Source organism: Mobula hypostoma, chromosome 9, assembly GCF_963921235.1.
Source record: "Mobula hypostoma chromosome 9, sMobHyp1.1, whole genome shotgun sequence".
NCBI classification, from domain to species: domain Eukaryota; kingdom Metazoa; phylum Chordata; class Chondrichthyes; order Myliobatiformes; family Myliobatidae; genus Mobula; species Mobula hypostoma.
This window is the reverse complement of record NC_086105.1, coordinates 5,019,601-5,047,479: the sequence shown is the minus strand read 5'-3', so window position 1 is coordinate 5,047,479 and position 27,879 is coordinate 5,019,601. Positions and strand designations below refer to the sequence as shown.

Genomic DNA, 27,879 nt, shown 5'->3' with positions numbered 1-27,879 from the left:
ATTTAACACTGACATTATACACTGACCATTATACACTGACCTTATACACTGACCATTTAACACTGACCATTATACACTGACCATTTAACACTGACATTATACACTGACCATTATACACTGACCTTATACACTGACCATTTAACACTGACCATTATACACTGACCATTATACACTGACCATTATACACTGATCTTATACACTGACCATTATACACTGACCATTATACACTGACCAAAAAACACTGACCGTTTATTCTCCCTCTTGCAGTTCCGTGGTTCCCTCGTGCAATTCAAGATTTGGATAGATTCGCAAACCAGATCCTGAGCTACGGGTCAGAACTTGATGCCGATCATCCTGTAAGAAGCTAATTTCTGGGAAATTTACCCCCTAGTTTTATATAATACAGATGGGGATATCACAGGAAGCTAATGTGGGGCAGAGAGTAGACTGGCTAAATGATGCTGCACAATTTCAAGCGATTGTAAGGGGAGGCAAGAACAGTTAGATATGATTCTGTATTTACAGCATCCGTTAGTTCGTTATGTCTCGTGTTGTTGGACGTGGGCGATCATGATATTTTCATGACCATGATTGCTCTTGGCAAATTTTTCTACAGAAGTGGTTGCTATTGCCTTGGCAGTGTCTTTACAAGGCGGGTGATCCCAGCCATTATCAGTACTCTTCAGAGATTGTCTGTCTGCCCGGTGTCAGTTGTCACGTGACCAGGATTTGTGATATGCACCAGCTGCTCATAAAACCATCAACCACCTGTTCCCGTGGCTTCACGTGATCCTGATCGTGGGCTAGGTAGGTGCTACACCTTGCCCAGGAGTGACCTGCAGGCTGGATCGTCTTACACCTCCTTTTTACAACCATATAACATATAACAATTACAGCACAGAAACAGGCCATCTCGGCCCTTCTAGTCTGTGCCGAACTCTTACTCTCACCTAGTCCCACCGACCTGCACTCAGCCCATAACCTTCCATTCCTTTCCTGTCCATATATCTATCCAATTTAACTTTAAACAACAACACCGAACTTGCCTCAACCACTTCTGCTGGAAGCTCGTTCCACACAGCTACCACTCTATGAGTAAAGAAGTTCCCCCTCATGTTACCCCTAAACTTTTGCCCTTTAACTCTCAACTCATGTCCTCTTGTTTGAATCTCCCCCACTCTCAATGGAAAAAGCCTATTCACGTCAACTCTATCAATCCCCCTCATAATTTTAAACACCTCTATCAAGTCCCCTCTCAACCTTCAACGCTCCAAAGAATAAAGACCCAACTTGTTCAACCTTTCTCTGTAACTTAGGAGATGAAACCCAGGCAACATTTTAGTAAACCTCCTCTGTACTCTCTCAATTTTATTGACATCTTTCCTATAATTCGGTGACCAGAAGTGTACACAATACTGCAAATTTGGCCTTATCAATGCCTTACACAATTTCAACGTTACATCCCAACTTCTATACTCAAAGCTCTGATTTATAAAGGCCAGCATACCAAAAGCTCTCTTCACCACCCTATCCACATGAGATTCCACCTTCAGGGAACAATGCACTAGTATTCCTAGATCCCTCTGTTCTACAGCATTCTTCAATGCCCTACCATTTACCATGTATGTCCTATTTTGATTAGTCCTACCAAAATGTAGCACCTCACATTTTTCAGCATTAAACTCCATCAGCCATCTTTCAGCCCACTCTTCTAACTGGCCTAAATCTCTCTGCAAGCTTTTTTAGAGACTTATTTCCACCCCAGCACCCTTATAGCATTAATATCAGAGTTGAAGTTTATTTTTCATGAGTACATCAAAATATATGCGTCACTTGCATTAACAACCAACCTATCCGAGTGTGTGCTGGGGGCAGCCGGCAAGTATGGTCACACATTCCGGCACCAATATAGCAGGTCAACACAGAACACAACAACAGCAAAACAAGCCCCCATTGCTTTCAGTCCTCCTGCACACATACATGGTCCCCTAACCTCAGGATGGGCCACCATGTTTGGCCCTCCGCCTCCAAGGGACTCGGAATCTGGAATTCCGGAGTAACCTGGAACAGAAATTGGATTTGGTTTATTATTGTCAGATGTACATAGTGTCATAGAAAAGCACAGAGCAGAAACAGGACCTTTGGCCCATCTAATCCGAGCCAAACCATTTAAACTGTCTAGTCCCATTGACCAGCACTTAGACTATAGCCCTCCATACCCCTATCGTCCACGGACCTCTCCAAACTTCTCTTAAACATTGAAATCAAGATCACATGTACCACTTGCAGCGGCAACTTTTCCCACACTCTGATAGTCCTCTGAGTGAAGAAGTTTCCCATCATGTTCCCCTTAAACACTTCACCTTTCACACTTAACCCATGACCTCTAGTTGTAATCCCACCCAACCTCAGTGGAAAAAGCCTGCTTGCATTTACCCTATGTATACCCTCTGGAATCTGGAGCAACATATGTTGATGGAGGAACTCAGTAGGTCAGGTAGTGTCTTTGGAGGGAAATAACAGTCAATGCTTGAGATCCTTCATCTGGATTGTAGATGCTGGCATCTGAGCAACACGTAAAATGTTGGACCAATTGTCCATTGACTATATTTGCGTCCACAAATGCTGTCAGGTTTTCTGTTCCCCCCCAATAATAAAAGGTAACAGAAGGGTAATAGGGTGGAAAAAGCTGAAAACAATCTCTGTCATTAGAGATAAAGTAACTAATTCGCTAAACGCCCCGGATTCATTGACTCGCATGAATGTGAGGAAAATGGAAGGATATGGACATTGTGTAGGCAGAAGAGATTAGTTTAGTCAGCCATTTCATTATTAACTTATTATTGTTTATTTATTTGGTTCAGTACAACATTGTGAGCCGAAGGGCCTGTTCCAGGGCTGTACTGTTAGGCCATAAGATATAGGAGCAGAAGTAGGCCATTCAGCCCATCAAGACTACTCTGTCATTCAATCAGGGGCTGAGCCAATTCTTCCAGTCATCCCCACTCCCATATAACCATATAACCATACAACAATTACAGCACGGAAACAGGCCATCTTGGCCCTTCTAGTCTGTGCTGAACTCTTACCCTATCCTAGTCCTGCTGACCTGCACTCAGCCCATAACCCTCCATTCCTTCCCCTGCCTTCTCCCCATACACTTTGATGCCCTGGCTAATTAAGAAGCTATCTATCTCTGACTTAAATACACCCTATAACTTGGCCTCCATAGCCACTCGTGGCAACAAATTCCACAGATTTACCACCCTTTGACTAAAGTAATGTTCTATGTTCTATGTACATACAGGGGTCTTAGGGAAAGTGGCTGTAATGGTGGTGAATGTGATAGTCATAATCCCTGATTTCTAGATGCCCCATGACTGGAAAGTTACAAATCCACGCATGTATTCAGGAAAGATGGGAAGCTGTAAGCAGGGAACTATAGCTGGATTAGCCCAACACCACTCATTGGGAAGATGCATTAGCATTAAAGAGTTAATAGCAGGATACTTTGATAATTGTAAGGCAATCCAACAGCAAGTGAATAGAAATGATAATGGAGAGGGAAAAGATAACGGATTGAGTGTAAATAAATAAATACTGTAAGAATGGAGATATTGAGAGCTTCTACAGAAAAGATGTTTCTAAAGGTCTTCTCCCCCCTCCCCACCCCACTACATTTAATGAGCAGATACCGTTTTTATAGGGCAGTAAGTTCACACAGACAATGGTAAGCCCAGGGTATCTAGCTTGCTGTCCTCAAGTATTGACGAGAGATCTTTCTTGTGACAGTTTCCATTGGTCATGGCCATGTACACTTGGTGCTAAGCCACATTTCTTACCCGGTCTGAGTGGATGAGACACATGCATGCACACACAGATATATTGTATGTATGCATGTATGCACACACACACACACACACACACACACACACACACACACACACACAGGCAGACAGACAGACAGACACACACACACACACACACACACACACAGACTCACACACACACATAAACACACACACTCACACGCACACACTCACACACACACAGACACACACACAGACGGACAGACAGGCACACACACAGACTCACACGCACACACATACACACACACACACACACATACACACACAACCACATACACAGACACACACACAGACACACACACACAGACTCTCACACACACACACACACACACACACACACAGACACACAGGCAGACAGGCACAAAGACAGACAGACACACACACACACACACAGGCACACACACAGACTCACACACAGACACAGACACACACACACACACTCACACACACACACAGACAGACGGACAGACAGGCACACACACAGACACACACACACACAGACAGGCACACACACACACACACACACATTCGCACACTCACACTCACACACACACACTCACACACACACAGACACACAGACGGACAGACAGGCACACACACAGACTCACACGCACACACACACACACACACACACACATACACACACAACCACATACACAGACACACACACAGACACACACACACAGACTCTCACACACACACACACACACACACACACACACACAGACACACAGGCAGACAGGCACACAGACAGACAGACACACACACACACAGGCACACACACAGACTCACACACAGACACAGACACACACACACACACTCACACACACACACAGACAGACGGACAGACAGTCACACACACAGACACACACACACACACACACACACAGACAGGCACACACACACACACACACACATTCGCACACTCACACTCACACACACACACACAGACACACACACTCACACACACAGACTCACACACACACACACACACAGGCACACACACAGACACACACACACAGACTCACACACACAGACACACACACACACTCACTCACACACACAGACAGACAGGCACACACACAGACTCACATGCACACACACACACACACACAGACGGTACACACAGAGACTCACACTCACACACACACACAGATGGCACACACAGAGACTCACACTCACACACACTCACACACACAGACTCACACACACAGACACACACACACGCACACACACAGACACACACACACAGGTTCACACACACAGACACACACACAGACTCACACACTCACACACACACATTCGCACACTCACACTCACACACACACACAGACACACACACAGACTCACACACACACACACAGACACACACACACACAGGCAGACAGGCACACACACAGACACAGACACACATACACACTCACTCACACACTCACACACACAGACACCCAGACTCACACACAGACAGGCACACACACAGACACACACACACACACACACACACACATGGACAGACAGACAGGCACACACACAGACACACACACACAGACAGACGGACAGACAGACAGGCACACACACAGACTCACACACACACACACACACACACACACACACACACATTCACACACTCACACTCACACACACACACAGACTCACACGCACACACACACACACAGACAGGCACACACACAGACTCACACACACACACAGACTCACACACACACACACACACATTCACACACTCACACTCACACACACACACTCACAGACACAGACTCAACACACACACAGACACACACTCACACACACACACAGTCCCGCACACACAGATAACCCCTCAGGAGAACATGATACTCGAGTCGGGTGATCGCACCACTAAGACATATCCGTGCAGTAACCAGGCAAATGGAAATGACAGGCAGCTGTAGTTTTTGATACTAGTTGCTTTTCATGGATATATTGTGTACCTTGTCAAAGCAACACAAATTGCAGTTATTAGTGTAATTGAGGTAACATAATAAGATTTAATTACTCTCTGTAACCAAAATGCATTAGATTTTACAAAGGGATATCATTTTCCAAATGGGAACATAATCATGATGCATTTGCTAAATTAGATGCTGCCAGTTCACTCTGAGCATTTGCTGTAGCTGCTGTTTGAAATGTGCCAGTCAACATCGCGGCCCCTGTTGCGTCTGAAGTCAGACCTCAGCTTTTCCTGTTCTTTTCATGTTCCCAGGGCTTCACAGACCCCGTGTACCGAGCGCGGAGGAAGGAGTTTGCTGACATTGCATACAACTACAGGCAGTGAGTATAACGTAGGTCCGCACATTGCAGAGGCTCACACGGATGATCCTGGGAGTGAAAGGGTTAATGTCTGAGGAGCAGTTTATGTCTCTGGGCCGGTACTCCAGTGAGTTTAAAAGAATGGGGCGGGGGAATCTCATTGAACACAAGACTCTGCAGATGCTGGAAATCCAGAGTAACGCACACAAAATGCTGGAGGACCTCGGCAGGTCAGGCAGTATTCACGGAGAAGAATAAACAGACAATGTTTCAGGCAAAAACCCCTCATCCTAAGCACTGAAGAAGGGTTTTGGCCCAAAATATTTACTGTTTATTCCTTTCCAAAAATGCTGCCTATCCTGCTGAGTTGATCCAGCATTTTGTGTGTGTTGCTCGAGATCTCATTGAAACCTACTGAATATTGAAAGACCCAGATAGAATAGATATGGGGAGGATGTTTCCAATATTGGGAGAGTCTAAGACCAGAGGGCACAGCCTCAAAATAGAAAGATGTCCCTTTAGAACAGAGATGAGGAGGAATTCCTTTAGCTGGAGATTAGTGAATCTGTGGAATTCATTGCCATAGATGACCATGGAGGCCAAGTCATTAGGTATATTTAAAATGGAGGTTGATAGGTTCTTGATTAGTCAGGGTGTCAAATGTCACATGAAGAAGCAGGGGAATGGGGTTGAGCGGGATAATATGTCAGCTATGATTGAATGGCAGAGCAGACTTGATGGACTGAATGGTCCTATATATTATGGTAGAGAAGTAGGAACAGGAAAAAGCCACTGAGCCCCGCGAAGCTGTTCTGGATTCACAAGGTGCTGACTTTGTGCCTCGAGTTTCCCTTACATTTCCCACAATCCCTACATTTTCTCGAATTCACCGAGTGCCTTTAATCCTCTCAGTGTCTGAGCATCCACACACCGCAGCATTAAGAAATCCTGTCACCCTTCCAGGCATTGCAAAGATGAAGAAAGATTTTTAAAAAGTAAAGAGAACCCATTGGCTTGTCAACTGGGGATGAAAAGATAAAGATTAGATTTATTTATCGCATGTACATCGAAACACCAAAACATACGGTGAATTGTATCATTCGCACCAATGACCAGCACTGTTCAAGTGTGTGCTGGGGGCAGCCCCCAAGTGTCACCACTCTTCCAGCACCAATGCGGCCGAATGTGGGAGGAAACCAGAGCACCTGGAGAAAACCAAGGGGCTGGAGACTACCTAGACGGTATATGAGGTGTTGCTCCTCCAACCTGAGTTTGGCCTCATCATGGCAGTAGAGGAGGCCATGTATGGACATATCTGAATGGGAATGGGAAGCAGAGTTGAAGTGGGTGGCTACCGGGAGAGCCTGTCTGTTGTGGCAGACGAAGCGGAGGTGCTCGACGGAGTGGAGGTGCTCCCCTCCCCCACCCCTTTATCTTTCCCCTTACTGGTTTTTCACCTGGAACCTACCAGCCTTCTCCTTCCCACCCTCCCCCCATCTTTTTTATAGGGCCTCTGCCCCTTCCCTCTTCAGTCCTGATGAAGGGTTCCGGCCCGAAACGTTGACTGATCGTTTCCACGGATGCTGCCCAACCTGCTGAGTTCCCCCAGCGTGTTGTGCGTGTTGCTTTGACCCCAGCATCTGCAGAGTATTTTGTGTTTAGCTGGAGGAAACCGTCGTGCTCATGGGGAGAACATACAAACACTCTACAGACAGTGAGAATTGAACCCTGATCTCTGGCACTGCGCTAACTACGATGTCACCACGCCAAGTCACATCGTGTTTATTGTCATGTGAACAATTACAGTGAAAAACATGGTTGCAGCAGCATCACATACAGTACAGGATATGAATTATACATTAAATTACACAATACAATGTGAAATAAAGCCGTGCAAAAACAAGCCTTAGTGCAGTAAAAAGACAGAGTCAGAGGCAAGTGCAGGTAGTGCTGGAGATGGTCTGTAGTGTCCTGTCGTTGAGGTAGGGTTACGGTTATGTAGCTCCGTTCAAACACCTGACGGCTGTTCCTGAACCTGGTGGGGGGAGACTTCAGGCTTCTATACCTCCTGCCTGATAGTACCAGTAAAAACAGGGCACGGCTTGGATGGTGGGGATAGAACATAGAACGCTACAGCACACTTCAGGCCCTTTGGCCCACAATGTTATAACCTACTCTAAGATCAATCGAATCTTTCCCTCAAAGTTCAAAGTACATTTATTATCAAAGTATGTATACATCATACAACTCTGAGATCGTCCCCTCACAGGCAGCAAAGAAACACAAAAGAATGTGTTAAAACAAAAAGAAGACCATTGAAAACCCAATGTGCAGAGAAAATAAAAACAAATCATACAAACAATAAAAACAAGCAACTAGCATTCAGAACTGAAGTCCAGGTCAGCGCGGAGCTGAGAAAATGTTGCGGTGCAGCGGGCAGAACCGGCCTGTCACTCTCCACGAGCCTTGATTTTTCTGTCATCCATGTGCCTTTCTAAGAGTTTCTTAAATGTCCCTGATGAACCTGCCTCGACCACAGCCCTGGCAGCGTGTACCACACACCCACCACTCTCTGTATCTTGAGGTAGCTGCAGATGCCATCAGTAATGGAGAGGGTCGTGTCCGTGATGGACTGTGATGGACCGTGCCTTCTGTAGCTCACAGTTCCAGAATCTTCCTTTGTTTTATACATCTTTTAACCTAATTGTGTCACTGGGAGAGTTGGAATTTTGAAAATGAGCTTTCCTGAATCCTGCAAGATCCAGGAGAATCTCAACTAGATGGATGTGCAGAGAGGGAGAACCTAGAATTTATGATCACTGTTTAAACATACACTAAGTGGCCACTTTATTAAGTACAGGCTGGACCTAATAAAATGGACACAGGAGTCAAACTCGGTGAAACCTTCTACTGCTGTACCCATCCACTTCAAGGTTTGACATGTTGTACATTCAGAGATGCTCTTCTGCACACCACTGTTGTAATGCATGGTTATTTGAGTTACTGTCACCCTCCTGTTAGTTTGAACCAGTTTGACCATTCTCCTTTGACCTATTACATTAACAAAGCATTTTCACCCACAGAGTTGCCACTCACTGGATGTTTTTTGTTTCTTTGTACCATTCTCTGTAAACTCTAGAGACTGTTGTGTGTGAAAATCTCAGGATATCAGTTGTTTCTGAGATGCTCAAACCACTCTATCTGGCACCAACAATCATTCCACAGTCAAAGCCACTCCGATCAAATTTATTCCCCATTCTGATGTTTGGTCTGAACAACAATTGAACCTCCTGACCATGTCTGCATGCTTTTATGCATTGAACTGCTGCCACATGATTGGCTGATTAGATACTTGCTACTTGCATTAATGAGTGGGTGTACAGGTGGTAACCTAATAGCATAATAAAGTTGCCACTAAGCATATATTTCATACATATATAGTATATAAGTTGCTCAGTGGCAACTTTATTATGTTAAGGTCCAACTGCTGGTGAGTCAGTACCCTGGCAAAAACTACACCATGAAGACAAAAGAACACTCCAAGCATCTCCGTGAAAAGGTTATTGAAAAGCACAAATCAGGAGATGGAGACAAGAAAATTTCCAAGTCACTGAATATCCCCTGGAGTACAGTTAAATCAATCATTAAGAAATGGAAAGAATATGGCACAGCTGTAAATCTGCCTAGAGCAGGTTGTCCTCAAAAACTGAGTGACCATGCAAGAAGGGGCTAGTGAGGGAGGCCACCAGGAGACCTATGACAACTCTGGAGGAGTTACCAGCTTCAGTGGCTGAGATGGGAGAGACTGCTCATACAATAACTGTTGCCCGGGTGCTTCATCAGTCACAGCTTTATGGGAGAGTGGCAAAGAGAAAACCACTGTTGAAAAAAACTCACATGAAATTTCAGCTAGAGTTTGCCAGAAGGCATGTGAGAGCTCTGAAGTCAGCTGAAAGAAGGCTCTATGGTCTGATGAAACCAAAGTTGAGCTTTTTGGCCATCAGACTAAACGCTATGTTTGGCATGAGCCAAAACACCACACATCATCAAAAACACACCATACCTACTGTGAAGCATGGTGGTGGCTGCATCATGCTGTGGGGATGCTTCACTGCAGCAGGCCCTGGAAGGCTTGTGAAGGTAGAGGGTAAAATGAATGCAGAAAAAATACAGGGAAATCCTGAAGGAAAACTTGATGCAATCTGCAAGAGAACTGCGACTTGGGAGAAGATTTGTTTTCCAGCAAGACAATGACCTCAAGCACAGAGTCAAAGCTACACAGGAATGGAATCAGAATCAGGTTTAATATCACCGGCATGTGTCATGAAATTTGTTAACTTAGCAGCAGCAGTGCAATGCAATACGTAATATAGAAAAGAAGTGAAAATAAGTAAATTACAATATATGTATATTGAATAGATAAAAAAATCATGCAAAAACAGAAATAATATATAAATAATATATATTTAAAAAGTGAGGTAGTGTTCATGGGTTCAATGTCCATTTAGGAATTAGGTGGCAGAGGGGAAGAAGCTGTTCCTGAATCGCTGAGTTTTAATGAAGTCGGTAACAACTGCAGCATATTCACCCAGGTTCGAAAATGAATCCCTGAATACAGTCCAGTCCACCGATTCAAAGCAGTCCTGTAGATGCTCCTGTGCTTACCTTGTCCATATCTTCTTGGTCCTCATCTTTGGTGCTGCAGTCTTTACCTATACTCAGGGAGTAGAAGTACAGCCAGGTGATTAGACTTCCTGAAGCAAGGGCGTGGAATAGCACGGTAGGCATTCTTGATGGTGGTGTAACAATGGTCCAGTGTGTTGCTTCCTCTGGTATTGTAAGTGATCTGTTGATTGTAATTGCTTAGTGATTTTTTCAGACTGGCCTGGTTAAGATCTCCCAAAATGATGGTGAAGGCGTTAGGGTGCGCTGTTTCGTGCATGTTGATCCCATTGTTCAGATCATCTAAAGTCTGATTGACATTGGCCTGAGGTGGAATGTATACCACTACCAAAATGACCCCAGAGAAATCTCGTGGTAGGTAAAATGGACAGCACTTTACTGCTAGATATTCCAGGTCTGGTGAGCGGAATTAGGACAGCACTGATATATTTGTGCACCAAGAGGAGTTGATCATGAGGCATACTCCTCCACCTCTGCTTTTGAGAGACTCTATAGATATATCCTGACGGTGTATAGTAAATCCGTTGATCTGAATCGCTGCATCTGGTATGGAAGGGGTTAACCAGGATTCTGTGAAACAAATCCTAATGTCCCTCTGACTCAGCACCCTAGCTTTGAGATCATCGATTTTATTCACCAGAGACTGCAGGTTTGCCAGCAAGATACTCGGTACTGGGAGTCTAAAATCCTGCTTCCTTAAACGCACTTGTATCCCCGACCTGCAACCACATTTCTTAAAACCATTGGCTGAATAACAACAAAGCTAATGTCCTGGAGTGGCCAAGTCAGTCCAGACCTCAATCCAATTGAGGATTTGTGGCTGGACTGAAAAGGGCTGTTCACTCATGATCCCCATGCAATCTGACAGAGCTTGAGCAGTTTTGTAAAGAAGAATGGGGAAAAATTGCAGTGTCCAGATGTACAAAGCTGATAGAGACCTATCTATCAGACTCAAGGCTGTAATTGCTGACAAAGATGCAACTACTAAATACTGACCTGAAGAGGGTGAATACTTAGACAATCAATTATTTTGTGTTTTATATTTGTAATTAATTGAGATCACTTTGTAGAGATCTGTCTTCACTTTGACACCAAAGAGTCTTTTCCTATTGATCAGTGTCAAAGAAAAACCAAATTAAATCCATGGTGATTCAATGTTGTAAAACAATAAAACATGAAAACTTCTGTTGGGCGGTGGCTGTGCGGGGGATACTTTTTATAGGCACTGTATATATATTTCTAGTTGTAAATTATAATATATTTTATGTATTGCAATGTACTGCTGCCACAAAACAACAAATTTCGAAACATAGGTTAGTGATAATAAAACTGATTCTGATTCTATATTGATAAGTAAATGAGCAGCAGCTGGCTTACTTATTTATATAAACTGTAGGAGGCCATTCGGCCTATCTGGTCCTAGCAGAATACTCCCATCCATTCCTCACTTCCTTCCTCCCTTCCTCACTTCCCCTCACAATTGTCCACCAGCTTCTCTTTGCCATTGGCCCATACTACCAGCACATCTTTGGGAAGTGAGAGGAAAAATTTGAACCCAGGTGAAACCCATGTGGTTACAGGGAAACATGCAAACTCCATACAGACAGCACCCAAGGTCAAAGTTGAACCCGGGTTGCTGACGATGTGAGGAGGCAGCTCTGAATTCTGACCAAGTCTTCTAGAATTTAAATCCCATTTCATCAGTAGAACTGACAGAGCTGGACCATCATTGCTACCATCAGGGAAGAGGTACAGGAACATGAAGACATACAATCAATGTTTCAGGAACAGCTTCTTCCCCTCTGCTATCGGATTTCTGGATAGACTTGAACACTACATCAGTATTCTTTGCTCCCATTGTTTAATTTGATCTATCTTTCTGGAAATAATTTGGAAGATGTGCGTGATTCGGACCATGCAGCGAGATTTCCTCTCTATATCACAATGGAGTTTCCAAAATCTCATCGAATCAGCTAATTAAACAGCATATAAAGGGCAAGCATTCAGAGGGCACACCACAGTCAACAGCACACTGATACTGTCTCCTCATACGGTGACAAAACATTTGCAAGTAAATTCCCAACAACTCTACCCAACCATGTATTTTTCTATCTATCTATTCTACCTATGTCGTGTGTGGAACTTTCTTTTAAAGAATTTTCTGCCTTTGATTAAACTCAGAACTTGGGAAGGACGTACAAAGGAGAGAGGCTCACTGCAGCTGTGATAGAATAAAAATAGAATATTAACAGGTAAATTATATCAGCACTATAAATGACTCATCATTATGAGGTCGAGTACAATCTCCACTTAAATGTAAATTCTAATGGCTTCAGAGCATGCAATTTGATATTCAGGCCTTTGTAGTTGGAGCTGATGAAGAAGAGGCTTGCTTGCATATTAAGTATATTTCCACTCAGTGGCCACTTTATTTGATACGTCCTGTACCTAATAAAGTAGCCACTGAGTGTACGTTAATGGTCTTCTGATGCTGTAGCCCGTCCACTTCAAGGTTCAACAAGTTGTGCATTTAGAGATGCTCTTCTGCACACCACTGTTGTACAGGTTTCCCCCGCCATTGTTATCCTTTCGTCTTCCAATTGCATCAGCTCTTCACCTATCAGTTCTTGGTCATCGGATGCCAAAACCTCTTTAACATCATGTTTGTCAGCTTCCACAAGCCAAACTCACTTAGTCCTTACTTCGTTCACCAAGCTCAAAACGCTTAATTATGTCTAGTTTTACGCTACGTGTAACACCCTTACGAGCTCTTTTAGGCTTTTCCAATACCTTAGAACTCATCTTGCAAACGGCTGCTCACAGGCTCGTGTTTAAGCAATGCCGGTGAGAATGCAGTTCTGAATCCGGGGAGAGCGGCTGCTCGGGGCGCGCGGCACACTGCCTTTTACTGTGCACTGCTTTTCCCCACGCGCTGCTTTTTTTTTGTAACAGTAAAAACACCTTCTGAAAGTGAAAACAGGGTACTAATGTAGGTCTTTCGTAACAGTGAGGTTTCGTAAAGCGAACGTTCGAAAAGCAGGGGGCACCTGTAATGCAAGAGATTCTGCGATGCTTGAAACCCAGAGTGACACACACAAAACGCTGGGGGATTTCAGCAGGTCAAGCAGCATCTATGGAGGGGAATAAAAAGCTAACCCTTCATCAGGACTGACGCCAAAAAAATTCACCACATTTGTCTTGACAAGGTGTGACCTTACACTTCATAGCCACTTTATTAGGTACACCCGCCTGTTAATGCAAATATCTAACCAGTTAATCATGTGGCAGCAACTGGATGTATAAAAAACCATGCAGACAATGTCAGGAGTTTCAGTTGTTGTTCAGAGCAAACATCAGAATGGAGAAGAGATGTGATCTAGGTGACTTTGAGCGTGGAATGACTGTTGGTGTGAGATGAGGTGGTTTGAGTATCTCAGAAACTGCAGATATCCTGGGATTTTCACATATTTTAGTCTTACAGCATCAGACACTGCACACAGTGGTGTGCAGAAGAGCATCTCTGAACACACAACACGTCCAAACTTAAGGTAGATGGGCTAGAGCAGAAAAAGGCCTTGGACATACGCTCAGAGGCACAGGAGGTAAAGACGTCACTGAGTGTATATATAAAAAAGAAGTGCATGAAGAGAGTAAAAATAGTAAGGCCATTCGGCCCTTAAAGCCTGGTCTACTATTCAAATTTTCTCTAGAGCAGCAGGGACAGAGGGGAGACCTGATCGAAGTTGACACAGCATCATGGGCCAAAGGGCCTGTACTGTCCTATGTCCTTAAGTTTACAACCTTAAGGAGTCATAGACAAAGTAGACAGCTGACATCCTTACCCAATGGTCGAAATGTCTAATACTACAGGATGTGTTAGCATTTATTTCGGGAGGTCTAGAAGGTAAACGCAAGAATGTAATGTTGAGGCTTTATAAGACACTGGTGAGGCCTCACTTGGAGTATTGTGTGCAGTTTTGGGTCCCTTATTTAAGAAAAGATGTGCTGACACTGGAGGCTGTTCAAAGGAGATTCACAAAAATAATTCTGGATTGAAAGACTTGTCACGTGAGGAGCGCAAACACGAGGAAATCTGCAGATGCTGGAAACTCAAGCAACACACACAAAATGCTGGTGGAACGCAGCAGGCCAGGCAGCACCTCTAGGAAGAGGTACAGTCGACGTTTGGGGCCGAGACCCTTCGTCAGGGCTAACTGAAAGAAGAGATAGTAAGAGATTTGAAAGTGGGAGGGGGAGGGGAGATCCGAAATGATAGGAGAAGACAGGAGGGGGAGGGATGGAGCCAAGAGCTGGACAGGTGATTGGCAAAAGGGATACCAGGCTGGAGAAGGGAGAGGATCATGGGATGGGAGGCCTAGGGGGAAAGAAAGGGGGAGGAGAGCGCCAGAAGAAGATATAGTGAGAGGGACAGAGGGAGAAAAAAGAGAAAGAAAGGGGTAAAAATAAAAAATAATAAATAGATAAATAGATAGATAAGGGATGAGGTAAGAAGGAGCGGAGGGGCATTAACAGAAGTTAGAGAAGTCAATGTTCATGCCATTAGGTTGGAGGCCACCCAGACGGAATATAAAGTGTTGTTCCTCCTACCTGAGTGTGGCTTCATCTTGACAGTAGAGGAGGCCGTGGATAGACATGTCAGAATGGGAATGGGACGTGGAATTAAAATGTGTGGCCACTGGGAGATCTTGCTTTCTCTGACAGAGTGTAGGTGTTCAGTGAAACGATCTCCCAGTCTGCGTTGGGTCTCGCCAATATATAGAAGGCCGCACCGGGAGCACCGGACGCAGTATATCACCCCGGCTGACTCTCAGGTGAAGTGTCGCCTCACCTGGAAGGACTGTCTGGAGCCCTGAGTGGTGGTGAAGGAGGAAGTGTAAGGGCGTGTGTAGCACTTGTTCCGCTTACAAGGATAAGTGCTGGGAGGGAGATCGGTGGGAAGGGATGGGAGGGACGAACGGACAAGGGAGTTGCGTAGGGAATGATCCCTGCAGAAAGCAGAAAGTCGGGGGGGGGAGGAAAGATGTGCTTGGTGGTGGGATCCTGTTGGAGGTGGTGGAAGTTACGGAGAATTATACGTTGGACCCGGAGGCTGGTGGGTTGGTAGGTGAGGACAAGGGGAACCCTATTCCTAGTGGGGTGGTGGGAGGATGGGGTGAGAGCAGATGTGCATGAAATGGGAGAGATGCATTTGAGTGCAGAGTTGATGGTGGAGGAAGGGAAGCTCTTTCTTTAAAAAAGGAGGACATCTCCTTGGTCCTGGAATGAAAAGCCTCATCCTATTCCCATTCTGATATGTCCATGGCCTCCTCTACTGTCAAGATGAAGCCACACTCAGGTTGGAGGAACAACACCTTATATTCCTTCTGGGTAGCCTCCAACCTGATGGCATGACATCGACTTCTCTAACTTCTGTTAATGCCCCACCTCCCCTTCTTACCCCATCCCTTATTTATTTATTTATTTATTCCCTTTCTTTCTCCCTCTGTCCCTCTCACTATATCTTCCTCTGGTGCTCCCCTCCCCCTTTCTTTCCCACTAGGCCTTCTGTCCCATGATCCTCTTCCTTCTCCAGCCTTGTATTCCTTTTGCCAATTAACTTTCCAGCTCTTAGCTCCATCCCTCCCCCGCCTGTCTCCTCCTATCATTTCGGATCTCCCCCTCCCCCTCCCCCTCCCACTTTCAAATCTCTGACTATCTCTTCTTTCAGTTAGTCCTGATGAAGGGTCTCGGCCCGAAACGTCAACTGTACCTCTACCTATAGATGCTGCCTAGCCTGCTGCGTTCCACCAGCATTTTGTGTGTGTTGTTCATATGAGGAGTGTTGGATGGCACTGGGCCTCTAGTCAAGTCAAGTCAAGTCACTTTTAGAGAGGATTTTTCCTATAGTGGGAGAGTTTTGGGCCGGTGGACACAACTCAGAAGAGAGGGGCATCTTTTTAGAATGGAGATGAGGAGAATTTCTTCAGCTAGAGAGTGGTGAATCTGTGGAGTCTGTTTCTTCAGGTGGCTGTAGAGGCAAAGTCATTGGGTATATTTGAGGGAGAGATTGATAGATTCTTGATTGGTCATGGCATGAAGGAATACATGGAATTGGATGAAATGATGGAGCAGACTTGATGGTCGAAATGGCCTGGTACTGCTCCTATCACTTATGATCTTAAGTACTTAAGGTGAGATGGGGTAAGTTGAAAAAAGATGTGTGGGACAAGTTTTTTACTTAGGGTGCGGTGGGTTCCTGGAATGCACTGCAGGAGTGATGGTGGAGACAGATATGATAAAGTTGTTTAAGAGTTTTAAATACATTGAGCATGGAGAATGTAGAGTTAGGGATATGGACATTATGTAGGCAGAAAGGTTTAGTTTAGTTAGGCATTTAATTACTAGTTTCATTAATGGGCTGAAGGGCCTGTTCTCACTCTGTACTCTTCTATTTTCTATGTACTTTGGAGTGACGTTCAAAGCCAATACACATTCGGAGGAGATGTGTTGTGTCCATCTCTCACAGGGAAAGTGGTGGGTGCCTGAAATGTGCTGCCAGGGGTGGCAGAGGAGGCAGATATCAAAGAGAAGTGAAGAGGCTCTGAGATAGAAACATGAATTTGCAGAGAATGGAAGGATATGGAGCTTGTGCAGGCAGAAGGGATTAGTGTAACTATGCATCACTATCTGGATTAGTTCAGCTCCACATTGCGGGCCGAAGGGCCTATATTCTGTGTTTTTCACCCAATCTTTCTCGTTTTTTGTTGGGGGGGGGTAGTCAATGTGCCTGTTCTGTTTTTGTTTTTTTTTGAGTGGGGAGGAGGGATTTGGGGGATTGATAATCGTGTTGCCAGTCTTTTCTTTCTTGGTTTTGTGGCTATCTGGAGAAGAAGAATTTCAGAGTTGTATGCTTTGATAATAAATGAACCTTTGAGACTTCTGTCCCTTTGAACCTGAAGCATGAAGGCACACACTCAACCATTCAGGAACAGCTTCTTCCCCTCTGCTCTCTGAATTCTGAATGGACATTGAATCCATAAACACTACCTCACTACTTTTTTATTACTACTTTTGCACTGTTGATTTAATTTAACTATTTAATATGTATATTCTTTCTGTGATTCAGTTTTTTCTATTATAATGTATTGCATTGCACTGTTGCAGCAAGACAACAAATTTCATGACATAGGCTGGTGATATTAAACGATTCTGATTCTGACTGTAAGGAGTTTGTACATCTTCCCTGTGATTGTGTAGGGTTCCTCTGGGTTTTCCAGTTTCCTCCCACATTTCAAAGATATACGGATTAGGATTAGCAGATTTTCAGCATGCTGTGTTGGCGCTGGAAGCGAGTGACAATTGTGGGCTGCCCCAGAACGTTTTGGATGGTGTTGGTTGTTGACCCAGATGACACATTTCACTCTGTTTTGTTGTTTCAATTTACATGGAGATTGGAAGCCATCTTGTCCCAGCACCAGTCTCCACAGCTCTAAGTAACTGTCCCTTTCTATCCTGTCAGTGGTGAAGACATTCCGCGAGTTGAGTACACAGAGGAGGAGAAGAAGACCTGGGGAATTGTCTTCGAGGAGTTGAAGACGCTATATCCGACCCATGCTTGCCATGAGCACAATTCTGTGTTTCCATTGCTAGAGCAGTACTGTGGCTACAGGAGAAACAACATTCCCCAACTGCAGGATGTCTCTAAATTCCTACAATGTGAGTGGTGAAAAATTCAATTCCCTTCACACGCTGCATTTGTGAGTGGCATAGCCTGGGAATATTCACGGGGCATCTTCAAAGTTCAATGTAAAATTCATTATCAAAGTACGTATATGTCAACATCTACCACCTTGAGATTCATTTTCTTGCAGGCATTATGAAAATCTATACTTAAAGACTGACAACCAATGCGTAAAAAAGACAAATTGTACAAATAAAAATATACAGTGGATTCTGATTAATTGGGAAACATCGGGACCACTACACATTGGCCCAAACCAGCAGCTGCCCCAACTAGCTGGTTTCATAGAAATAGTTAAAAAGGTATAAAAAAGACAAACTACCGTTTAACTGGATAACAAATTATGTATTTAAATGAAATACCAAACAAATTAGAACATTACTAATAACACTGGCGGTTGTCCATCATATCCAACGATGATAGGAAACCTGTGCGGAAAGCTTTTAAAGTGGAAAAACTGTTGCACTGGGGCGTTTCAACTCTCTTGACCTCAGAAGCAAACACATTTGGGGTACGAGCAGCAAACACATTTGGGGTCTTCCATGGTTTCTGTGGATGACCACGACATCTTCTGTGACTTGTCATGCCCTTCGCCCTCCATGGAGTGTTGCAGAAACTGCCGTTGGATCTCAGTGTAGGTCTCATTTGCCCAGACCACCAGAGCGGACTTTGCATGCCAGGAAGGGTATGAGGCTACCCTCACAGGGTTTAGCTGTCTGTCGAAGCGGTGTACTGGGGTGTGGCTGCTGTCACATGCAAACAGTTACTTGGAGACACAGGTGAAAGCTGAGTGTCTGGTGGGGACCAAAGGTAACATTCAAGATAATTGTTTATACCTTCAAAGCTTTCAAAGTTTCTAATTTGAAGCAATGAAATTATTTCCACTTTCGCTTCCGGCTGTTCCTGGCATCTCCAAGCCTGAAAGCTTGAAACTGCAGTGAGTAAGACAGTTCTGAATTGTCTTACTGCTTATTTCTCACCAACTATCATTGGCAATAATCACTGCTCTTTGAACACAAGCACCTACAACTGACGCTATTTAAAAACTGTTCACTCTAAGCACAGTGTAGTTTCTAACCGCCACACGAGTGCGTGCAACTAACGTTGGCAGCATAGTGTCCCAAGTAAACAAAGGCAATCCCAGCTACTTCTCGGTTAGTTTTTGTCCTTTAAGAGTTGTCCCAAATAAGCATCTGTCCTGATTAATCTTTGGCCTATATTAACCAGAATCCACAATACTGTGAACATGAACGTGTGTCTGTAAAGTTGTGGAATCGGTTCAGAGTTGAGGTGAGTGAAGCTATCCAGGCTGCTTCAGGAGACTGATGGTTGTAAGGTAATAACTGTTCCTGAGCCTGGTCATGTGAGACCTAAAGCTCCAGTACCTCCTGCCCAATGGTAGCAGTGAGAAGAGAGCATGGCCTGGAGGGTGGGGGTCTTTGATATCAGATACTGCACTCACTGAGGATGGGTCCACCTGAGTTCCAAGCCTGGACTCACCAGATGCTGCTTCCTCAAGTTGTACTACACACTCGTGAGTGACGAGGAAGTTGGAACTCAGGAACTAACCTGCCTTTTACCTCATGGTTTACAGCTTGCACAGGATTCCGTCTACGGCCTGTGGCCGGACTCCTGTCCTCGCGGGACTTCCTGGCAGGCCTGGCATTCCGTGTTTTTCATTCCACACAGTACATCCGACACGGATCGAAACCCATGTACACACCAGAACCGTAAGTGTTACTTTTGGTACGTGGCCTCCTCTATGGGTCACAATGAGGGTACGTTCAGGTTGGAGGAACAACAGCTCAACTTCCATCTGGTTGGCCTCCAACCTTACAGCATGAACGTTGCTTTCTCTATTTTCCAGTCATCTCTCTCCCCAAACACCTTTTCTCTTTTTCTATTCCCTATTCCGTCTCCACTCTTATCCCTTCTCTTCTCCTCACCTGCCAATCACCTCATACTGCCTTCCCTTTCTCCCATGTCCTCTCCTATCAGATTCATCTCCACCTACCTGCCTTTCCCCCATAACCCTTAAACCCTGAATTCACCCACTATGCAAAAATCTATTCAATCTTGTCTTAAATATATTTATTGGAGTAGCCTCTGCTGCTTCATTAGTCAGAGAATTCCACAGATTCACCACTCTCTGGGAAAAGCAGTTCCTCAAAGAATTCCAGTTAGTTTGTCAAACAGGACCTGCCTTTGCTGAATCCATGTTGCATCTGCCTGATGGATCCATTTCTTTCCAGATGCCTCGCCATTTCTTCTTTAATGATAGCTTCAAGCATTTTCCCAACTACAGATGTTAAACTAACTGGCCTGTAGTCACCTGTCTTTTGCCTACATCCTTATTTGAACAGTGGTATGAAATTCACCATCTTCCAATCCGCCAGGACCTGCCCAGAGTCCAGAGAATTTTGGTAAATTTTCACCAAAGCCTCTACTATAACTTCTGCCATCTCTTTCTGTACCTTGGGATGCATTCCATCAGGGCCAGGGGACTGATCTATCTTCAGGCCTACAAGTCTGCTCAGCACTACCTCTTTAGTGATAGCTATTATATTGAGGTCCTCATCTCCCATCGGATCCATAACATCTCTCTTTGGCATGTCAGACACGTCCTCCACTGTGAATACCGTCACAGGATAGTCATTCAAAGCCTCTGCCATTACCTCATTACCCAATATCAATTCCCCTTTCTTGTCCTCCAAGAAACCTATGTTCACTTTAGTCACCCTTTTCCATATAATTATAAAAACTTTTGCTATCTATTTTTATATTTTGTGCTAGTTTATCTTCATAATCTATCTTCCCTTTCTTTATTGCTTGCTGAGTGGCTCCTTGTTGCTTTTTAAAGCTTTCCCAATCTTCCAGTTTCCCACTACTCTTGCTGACTTTGCATGCACAAGCTTTTATTTTGATGCCTTCTTTTATTTCCTTAGTTATCCAAAGCTGGCTCTCCCCACCCTTACTGTCTTTGCTTTTAACTAGAATATACTTCTGTTGAGCACCGTGAAAAATCTCTTTGAAAGTCTTCCACTGTTCCTCAACCGTCCCACCATAAAGCCTGTGTATAACACGCAAAGTACTGGAGGAACTCAACAGGCCAGACAGTATCTATGGAGGAGAATGAACAGTCAATGCTTCAGGCTGAGATCCTTCATCAGGACTGGAATGGAAGGGGGGAAAGCCAGAATAAGAAGGTGCGGGTGGGGGGGCAGTTGGGGGAGCGGAAGGACTACAACCTAGAAGGTGATAGGTGAAGCCAGGGAGGTTGGGGAGGGGAGATATTAAGAAGCTGGGAGGTGATAGGTAGAAAAGGTAAAGGACTGGGAGGTGATAGGTGGATAAAGTGAAAGACTGGGAGGTGATAGGTGGAAAAGGTGAAAGACTGGGAGGTGATAGGTGGATAAGGTGACAGACTGGGAGGTGATAGGTGGAAAAGGTAAAGGGCTGGGAGGTGATAGGTGGAAAAGGTAAAGGGCTGGGAGGTGATAGGTGGATAAGGTGAAAGACTGTGAGGTGATAGGTGGAAAAGGTAAAGGGCTGGGAGGTGATAGGTGGAAAAGGTGAAAGACTGGGAGGTGATAGGTGGATAAGGTGACAGACTGGGAGGTGATAGGTGGAAAAGGTAAAGGGCTGGGAGGTGATAGGTGGATAAGGTGAAAGGCTGGGAGGTGATAGGTGGAAAAGGTAAAGGGCTGGGAGGTGATAGGTGGAAAAGGTAAAGGGCTGGAGAAGGAGGAGAGGAAATTAGACTATTAGAAAGGGAAGGGAGGGTAGATTTGATGTAAATGTTCAGCTCCAACCTTATTGAAGACGGCCGAATGGCTGAGTTTTCTGTGCTAATGTGCATGTGTTGTTACTCACCTATAGGGATGTGTGTCATGAACTGTTGGGACATGTGCCTCTCTTTGCCAACCCAAGCTTTGCCCAGTTTTCACAGGTAAGTGCAGGAGACATTAACCTTCATCCTGGCCATCTCAGGATAAATTGGTATGTTGGTTTATTATTGTAAATGCACCGAGATACTGTGAAAAACTTGCCTTGTATACTATTCATACATTCCATATCATTACCTTGAGGAAGAGCAAGGTTAAACATTAACAGAATGTAAATAAATGCAACAGTCATAGAGAAAGTGCAGTGTAGACAAGATCATTACGAGGGTCATTACGAGGGACAATGTGAGGTCAGGAGTTCTCTGACCTGATTCTAGTTTCAGTTGGTAGATTATTATAATTCAGGGTTCTAACCAAACACCCCTTTGTAATCCCATTCCACCCAATTCCCACAGGAAATCGGACTTGCCTCTCTGGGAGCACCAGATGAGTACATTGAAAAGCTTGCAACGGTAAGTGGAAGGTCTTTGTCCTCTTCTGTCTCTCATTTTAACCAAGGCTGTTTGAATGAGCCCAGGGAAGCCCATGAAGATGGAGAGGTGTGAGAATGGGTGAGATGCAACAGGGTGGAAAGAAGCTGGACATTAAAGAGAGGCTGGTACGGACCAAAATATGTTTGTGCGTGTGCGTGTCTTTGTATATGTGTGTGTTGCGTTTCTGTGCGTGCATGTGTGTAATATGTTTGTAAATACGAGGAAATTGACTTCTCAAACTTCCACTAATGCCCCACCTCCCCGTCGTACCCCAACCGTTATTTATTTATATACACACATTCTTTTTCTCTCTCTCCTTTTTCTCCCTCTGTCCCCCTCACTATACCCTTTGTCCATCCTCTGGGTTTTCCCCCCTCCCCCTTTTCCTTCTCCCTGGGCCTCCTGTCCCATGATCCTCTCATATCCCCTTTGCCAATCACCTGTCCAGCTCTCTGCTCCATCCCTCCCCCTCCTGTCTTCTCCTATCATTTCGGATCTCCTCCTCCTCCTCCCACTTTCAAATCTCTTACTTGCTCTTCTTTCAGTTAGTCCTGACGAAGGGTCTCGGCCCGAAACGTCGACTGTACCTCTTCCTAGATATGCTGCCTGGCCTGCTGCATTCACCAGCAACTTTTATGTGTGTTGCTTGTAATATGTTTGTGCTGGGTATCTGTGTGTGTGTGTGTCTTTGTATATGTGTGTGTTGTGTTTCTGTGTGTGATGTGTTTCGGTCTGTCTTCTGAGTGTGTATTTTCCACTGTGAAATCAACTGGTACGATCAAATCAAGTGCATGTGAATCTTCAGGAGATTTCTGTACAGATGATGAAAAGACTGGGGAAGGGATGACTACTGGAAAATCAATGGTGTGTACATCAGTAGCTTCTCTCAAACTGTAGGTCACAACATCACCAAGAGCAAAATTTTGACCCAAAACCATCTCATGGTTAAGCTCCCCATTCAGCAAGTTCAAATATCTTCTGATCGTAACCTCAACTCCGTGTTCCTGATAACTCATAGTGACCTTTCTCCCAACACACCCAAAATGCTGGAAGAACCCAGCAGGCCAGGTAGCATCTATGGAAAAGTGTACAATCGATGTTTTGGGCCCAGACCCTTCAGGAGTCCTGCTGGAGGGTCTCAGCCCAAAATGTTGACTGTATTCTTTTCCATAGATCCTGCCCGACCTGCTGAGTATCTCCAGTATTTTGTGTTTGTTGCTCAGGTTTCCAGCATCTGCAGATTTTCTCTAGTTTGTAACTTTTCTCCTCCTTGATTATGAAGCATCTTTCTTTTGCTGGTTAAAAATACTTTGACATTGCTTCCACTGCCCTTTGAGTTTAAAACATGTGTGTTGCTTGAAAGTCCCAGACAGGATGGACGTAGAGAGGATGTTTCCTCTAATGGGGGTGTCTAAGACCAGAGAGTTCAAGCTCAGAATAGAAGGGGGACATCCCTTCAGAACAAAGGTGAGGAGGAATTTCTTAGCCGGAGGATTGTGTATCTGTGGAATTCTTTGCCACAGACAGCTGTGGGGCCGAGACATTGGGTATATTTAAAACAGAGATTCATAGGTTCTTGATTAATCAGGGTGTTAAAGTTTACGGGGCGAAGGCAGGAGAATGGGGTTGAGAGAGATAATGAATCAGCCATGGTGGAATGATGGAGCAGACCCATAGGGACGAACGGCATAATTCTGCTCTTATGTCTTATGGTTTTATGGAAATGAACTGATTACAGGAAATTGACACAGTGATTGTTTCAAGTCTGGGGAAAATGCAAGTCCAAACTGGCATAAGTTTGGTTTCCGTTAGTGCAGAAAAATGATAAGATTCTCATTGTGCTGTTTAATGCTAGGGCAATCTGTTCAGTATTTTCAGTGGTCAAACACTTCTAAAAAAATGACAAAAAGGCTAAATTTGCTACGCTAATCTATATTCTTTAGGATTGCAATGTGTAAAAAATCCTATATAGTGATTCAGATTTAGATTAATTTATTGTATGTACATTGAAACGTGCAGTGAAATGTGACACTTGGGTTAACAACCAACACAACTCAAGGAAGTGGCATGGGCAGCCCTCACGTGTTGCCACGTATCCTGGTGCTAACATAGCATGCCCGCCAAGTTGTCTAAGTCAAAGTAAATTTATTATCGAAATATCTACTGTGCATGTCACCATATACCAATTTAAGATTAATTTTCTTGCAGGTATTTACAGGAAAATAAAGAAATACAATTGAATTTATGAAAAACTATACATAAACAAAGACTGACAAACAATCGATGTGCAAAATAAGACAAATTGTTCAAACATAAAAAAAATACTGAAAACATGCATATTGTGCCAATATGAAAAGCAAATAATATTGACAACATGAAAAATAGTGCAAATATGTATAAAAGTAAATAATCCTGAGAAACTGACAAACTGCAAATATAAACAAGTAAATAATACTGAGAACTTGTCAAATTGTGCAAGGATATTAAAAAAGACATTGGATTCCAGTGCATTGGGACACATCAGGACCAGTAAATTTTGGTCCAATTAAGCAGCTGCCCCAATTAGTTGAATTTTCATGGAACATAAGAAATAAGAAATAGGAGCAGGAGTAGACCATCCGGCCCATCGAGCCTGCCCCGCCATTCAATAAGACCATGGCTGATCTGTCCGTAAACTCAGCTCCATCTACCTGCCTTTTCCCCATAACCCTTAATTCCCTTACTATGTAAAAACCTATCTAACTGTTTCTTAAATATATTTAGTGAAGAAGCCTCAACTGCTTCCCTGGGCAGAGAATTCCACAGATTCACCACTCTCTGGGAAAAACAGTTTCTCCTCATCTCCGTCCTAAATCCTCTCCCCTGAATCTTGAGGCAACGTCTCCTAGTTCTGGTCTCACCCACCAATGGAAACAACTTTCCTACTTCTATCTTATCTATCCCTTTCAAAATTTTGTATGTTTCTATAAGATCCCCTCTCATTCTTCTGAACTCCAGACAGTATAGTCCCAGGTAACTCAATCTCTCCTCATAGGTTAACCCCTTCATCCCTGGAATCAAACTGGTGAACCTCCTCTGCACTGCCTCCAAATCCAGTATATCCTTCCTCAAGTATGGAGACCAGAACTGCACACAGTACTCCAGGTGCGGCCTCACCAGTACCCTGTACAGTTGCAGCATGACCTCCCTGCTCTTGAATTCAATTCCTCTAGCAATGAAGGCCAACATTCCGTTTGCCTTCTTAATAACCTGCTGTACCTGCAAGCCAACTTTTTGTGAGTCATGCACAAACACTCCCAAGTCCCTCTGCATAACAGCATGCTTCAATCTTTCACTATTTCATAGTCATAGTCATAGTCATAGTCATACTTTTTTAATCCCGGGAGAAATTGGTTTTCGTTACAGTTGCTCCATAAATAATAAATAGTAATAGAACTATAAATAGTTAAATAGTAATATGTAAATTATGCCAGTAAATTATGAAATAAGTCCAGGACCAGCCTATTGGCTCAGGATGTCTGATCCTCCAAGGGAGGAATTGTAAAGTTTGATGGCCACAGGCAGGAATGACTTCCTATGACGCTCAGTGCTGCATCTCAGTGGAATGAGTCTCTGGCTGAATGTACTCCTGTGCCCACTACATTATGTAGTGGATGGGAGACATTGTCCAAGATGGCATGCAACTTAGATAACATCCTCTTTTCAGACACCACCATGAGAGAGTCCAGTTCCATCCCCACAACATCACTGGCCTTACGAATGAGTTTGTTGATTCTGTTGGTGTCTGCCACCCTCAGCCTGCTGCCCCAGCACACAACAGCAAACATGATAGCACTGCCCACCCCAGACTCGTAGAACATCCTCAGCATCGTCCGGCAGATGTTAAAGGACCTCAGTCTCTTCAGGAAATAGAGACGGCTCTGACCCTTCTTGTAGACAGCCTCAGTGTTCTTTGACCAGTCCAGTTTATTGTCAATTCGTATCCCCAGGTATTTGTAATCCTCCACCATGTCCACACTGACCCCCGGATGGAAACAGGGGTCACCGGTACCTTAGCTCTCCTCAGGTCTAGCACCAGCTCCTTAGTCTTTTTCACATTAAGCTGCAGATAATTCTGCTCACACCATGTGACAAAGTTTCCTACCATAGCCCTGTACTCAGCCCCATCTCCCTAAACAGCTGCGGGCCCAGCACCAACCCCTGTGGCGCCCCACTCACCACTGACTGCCAACCGGAGAAACATCCATTTATACCAACTCTCTGCCTTCTATTGGTTAACCAATCCACTATCCATGCCAATACACTTCCTTAGACTCCATGCATCCGTATCTTATTCATAAGTCTCTTATCAAATGCCTTCTGGAAATCCAAGTATTCCCTGTTCCCCTGAACATCCACCTGTTCCCCTCTATCCACTGCACTCATTATGTCCTCAAAGAACTCCAGTAAGTTTGTCAAACAGGACCTGCCCTTTCTGAATCCATGCTGCGTCTGTCCAATAGAACCACTCTTTTCTAAATGTCTCACTATTTCTTCCTTAATGACAGCTTTGAGCATTTTCCCGGCTACAGATGTTGAGCTAACTGGCCTATAGTTGCCCGTCTTTTGCCTACATCCTTTTTAAAAAAGTGGTGTAACATTTGCTGTCTTCCAATCCGCCGGGACCTACCCAGAGTCTAGAGGATTTTGATAAATGATTACCAACGCGTCTACTATAACCTCCGCCAATTCCTTCAGCACCCTGGGATGAATCCCATCAAGACCAGGGAACTTATCTACCTTTAGGCCCTCTAGTTTTCTCATCACTATCTCTTTAGTGACAGTGATTTTATCAAGGTCCTCACCTCCCATTTCATCCATAACATCATTCTTTGGCATATCAAACGTGTCCTCCACCATAAATGCCTCGGCCATTTCCTTAT

General features: G+C 44.3%; 1 protein-coding gene across 4 annotated transcripts in view; it reads left to right on the top strand.

Annotated features, from left to right (window-relative positions):
* The window catches only part of pah (phenylalanine hydroxylase), a 94,288-nt gene that overhangs the window by 51,443 nt on the left and 14,966 nt on the right, over window positions 1-27,879 (top strand). For 3 of the 4 annotated variants that reach the window (XR_010019153.1, XR_010019152.1, XM_063057649.1), the window contains exons 4-9: window positions 268-356; window positions 6,109-6,176; window positions 18,358-18,554; window positions 20,174-20,309; window positions 22,459-22,528; window positions 22,880-22,936. Coding sequence is in view for 2 of the 4 variants with exons in the window: in XM_063057649.1 (XP_062913719.1) it covers window positions 268-356; window positions 6,109-6,176; window positions 18,358-18,554; window positions 20,174-20,309; window positions 22,459-22,528; window positions 22,880-22,936 (617 nt within the window). In the remaining 2 variants the exon portion in view is untranslated. The remainder of the gene's footprint in view (window positions 1-267; window positions 357-6,108; window positions 6,177-18,357; window positions 18,555-20,173; window positions 20,310-22,458; window positions 22,529-22,879; window positions 22,937-27,879) is intronic. The other variant, XM_063057650.1, reaches the window with a different exon arrangement.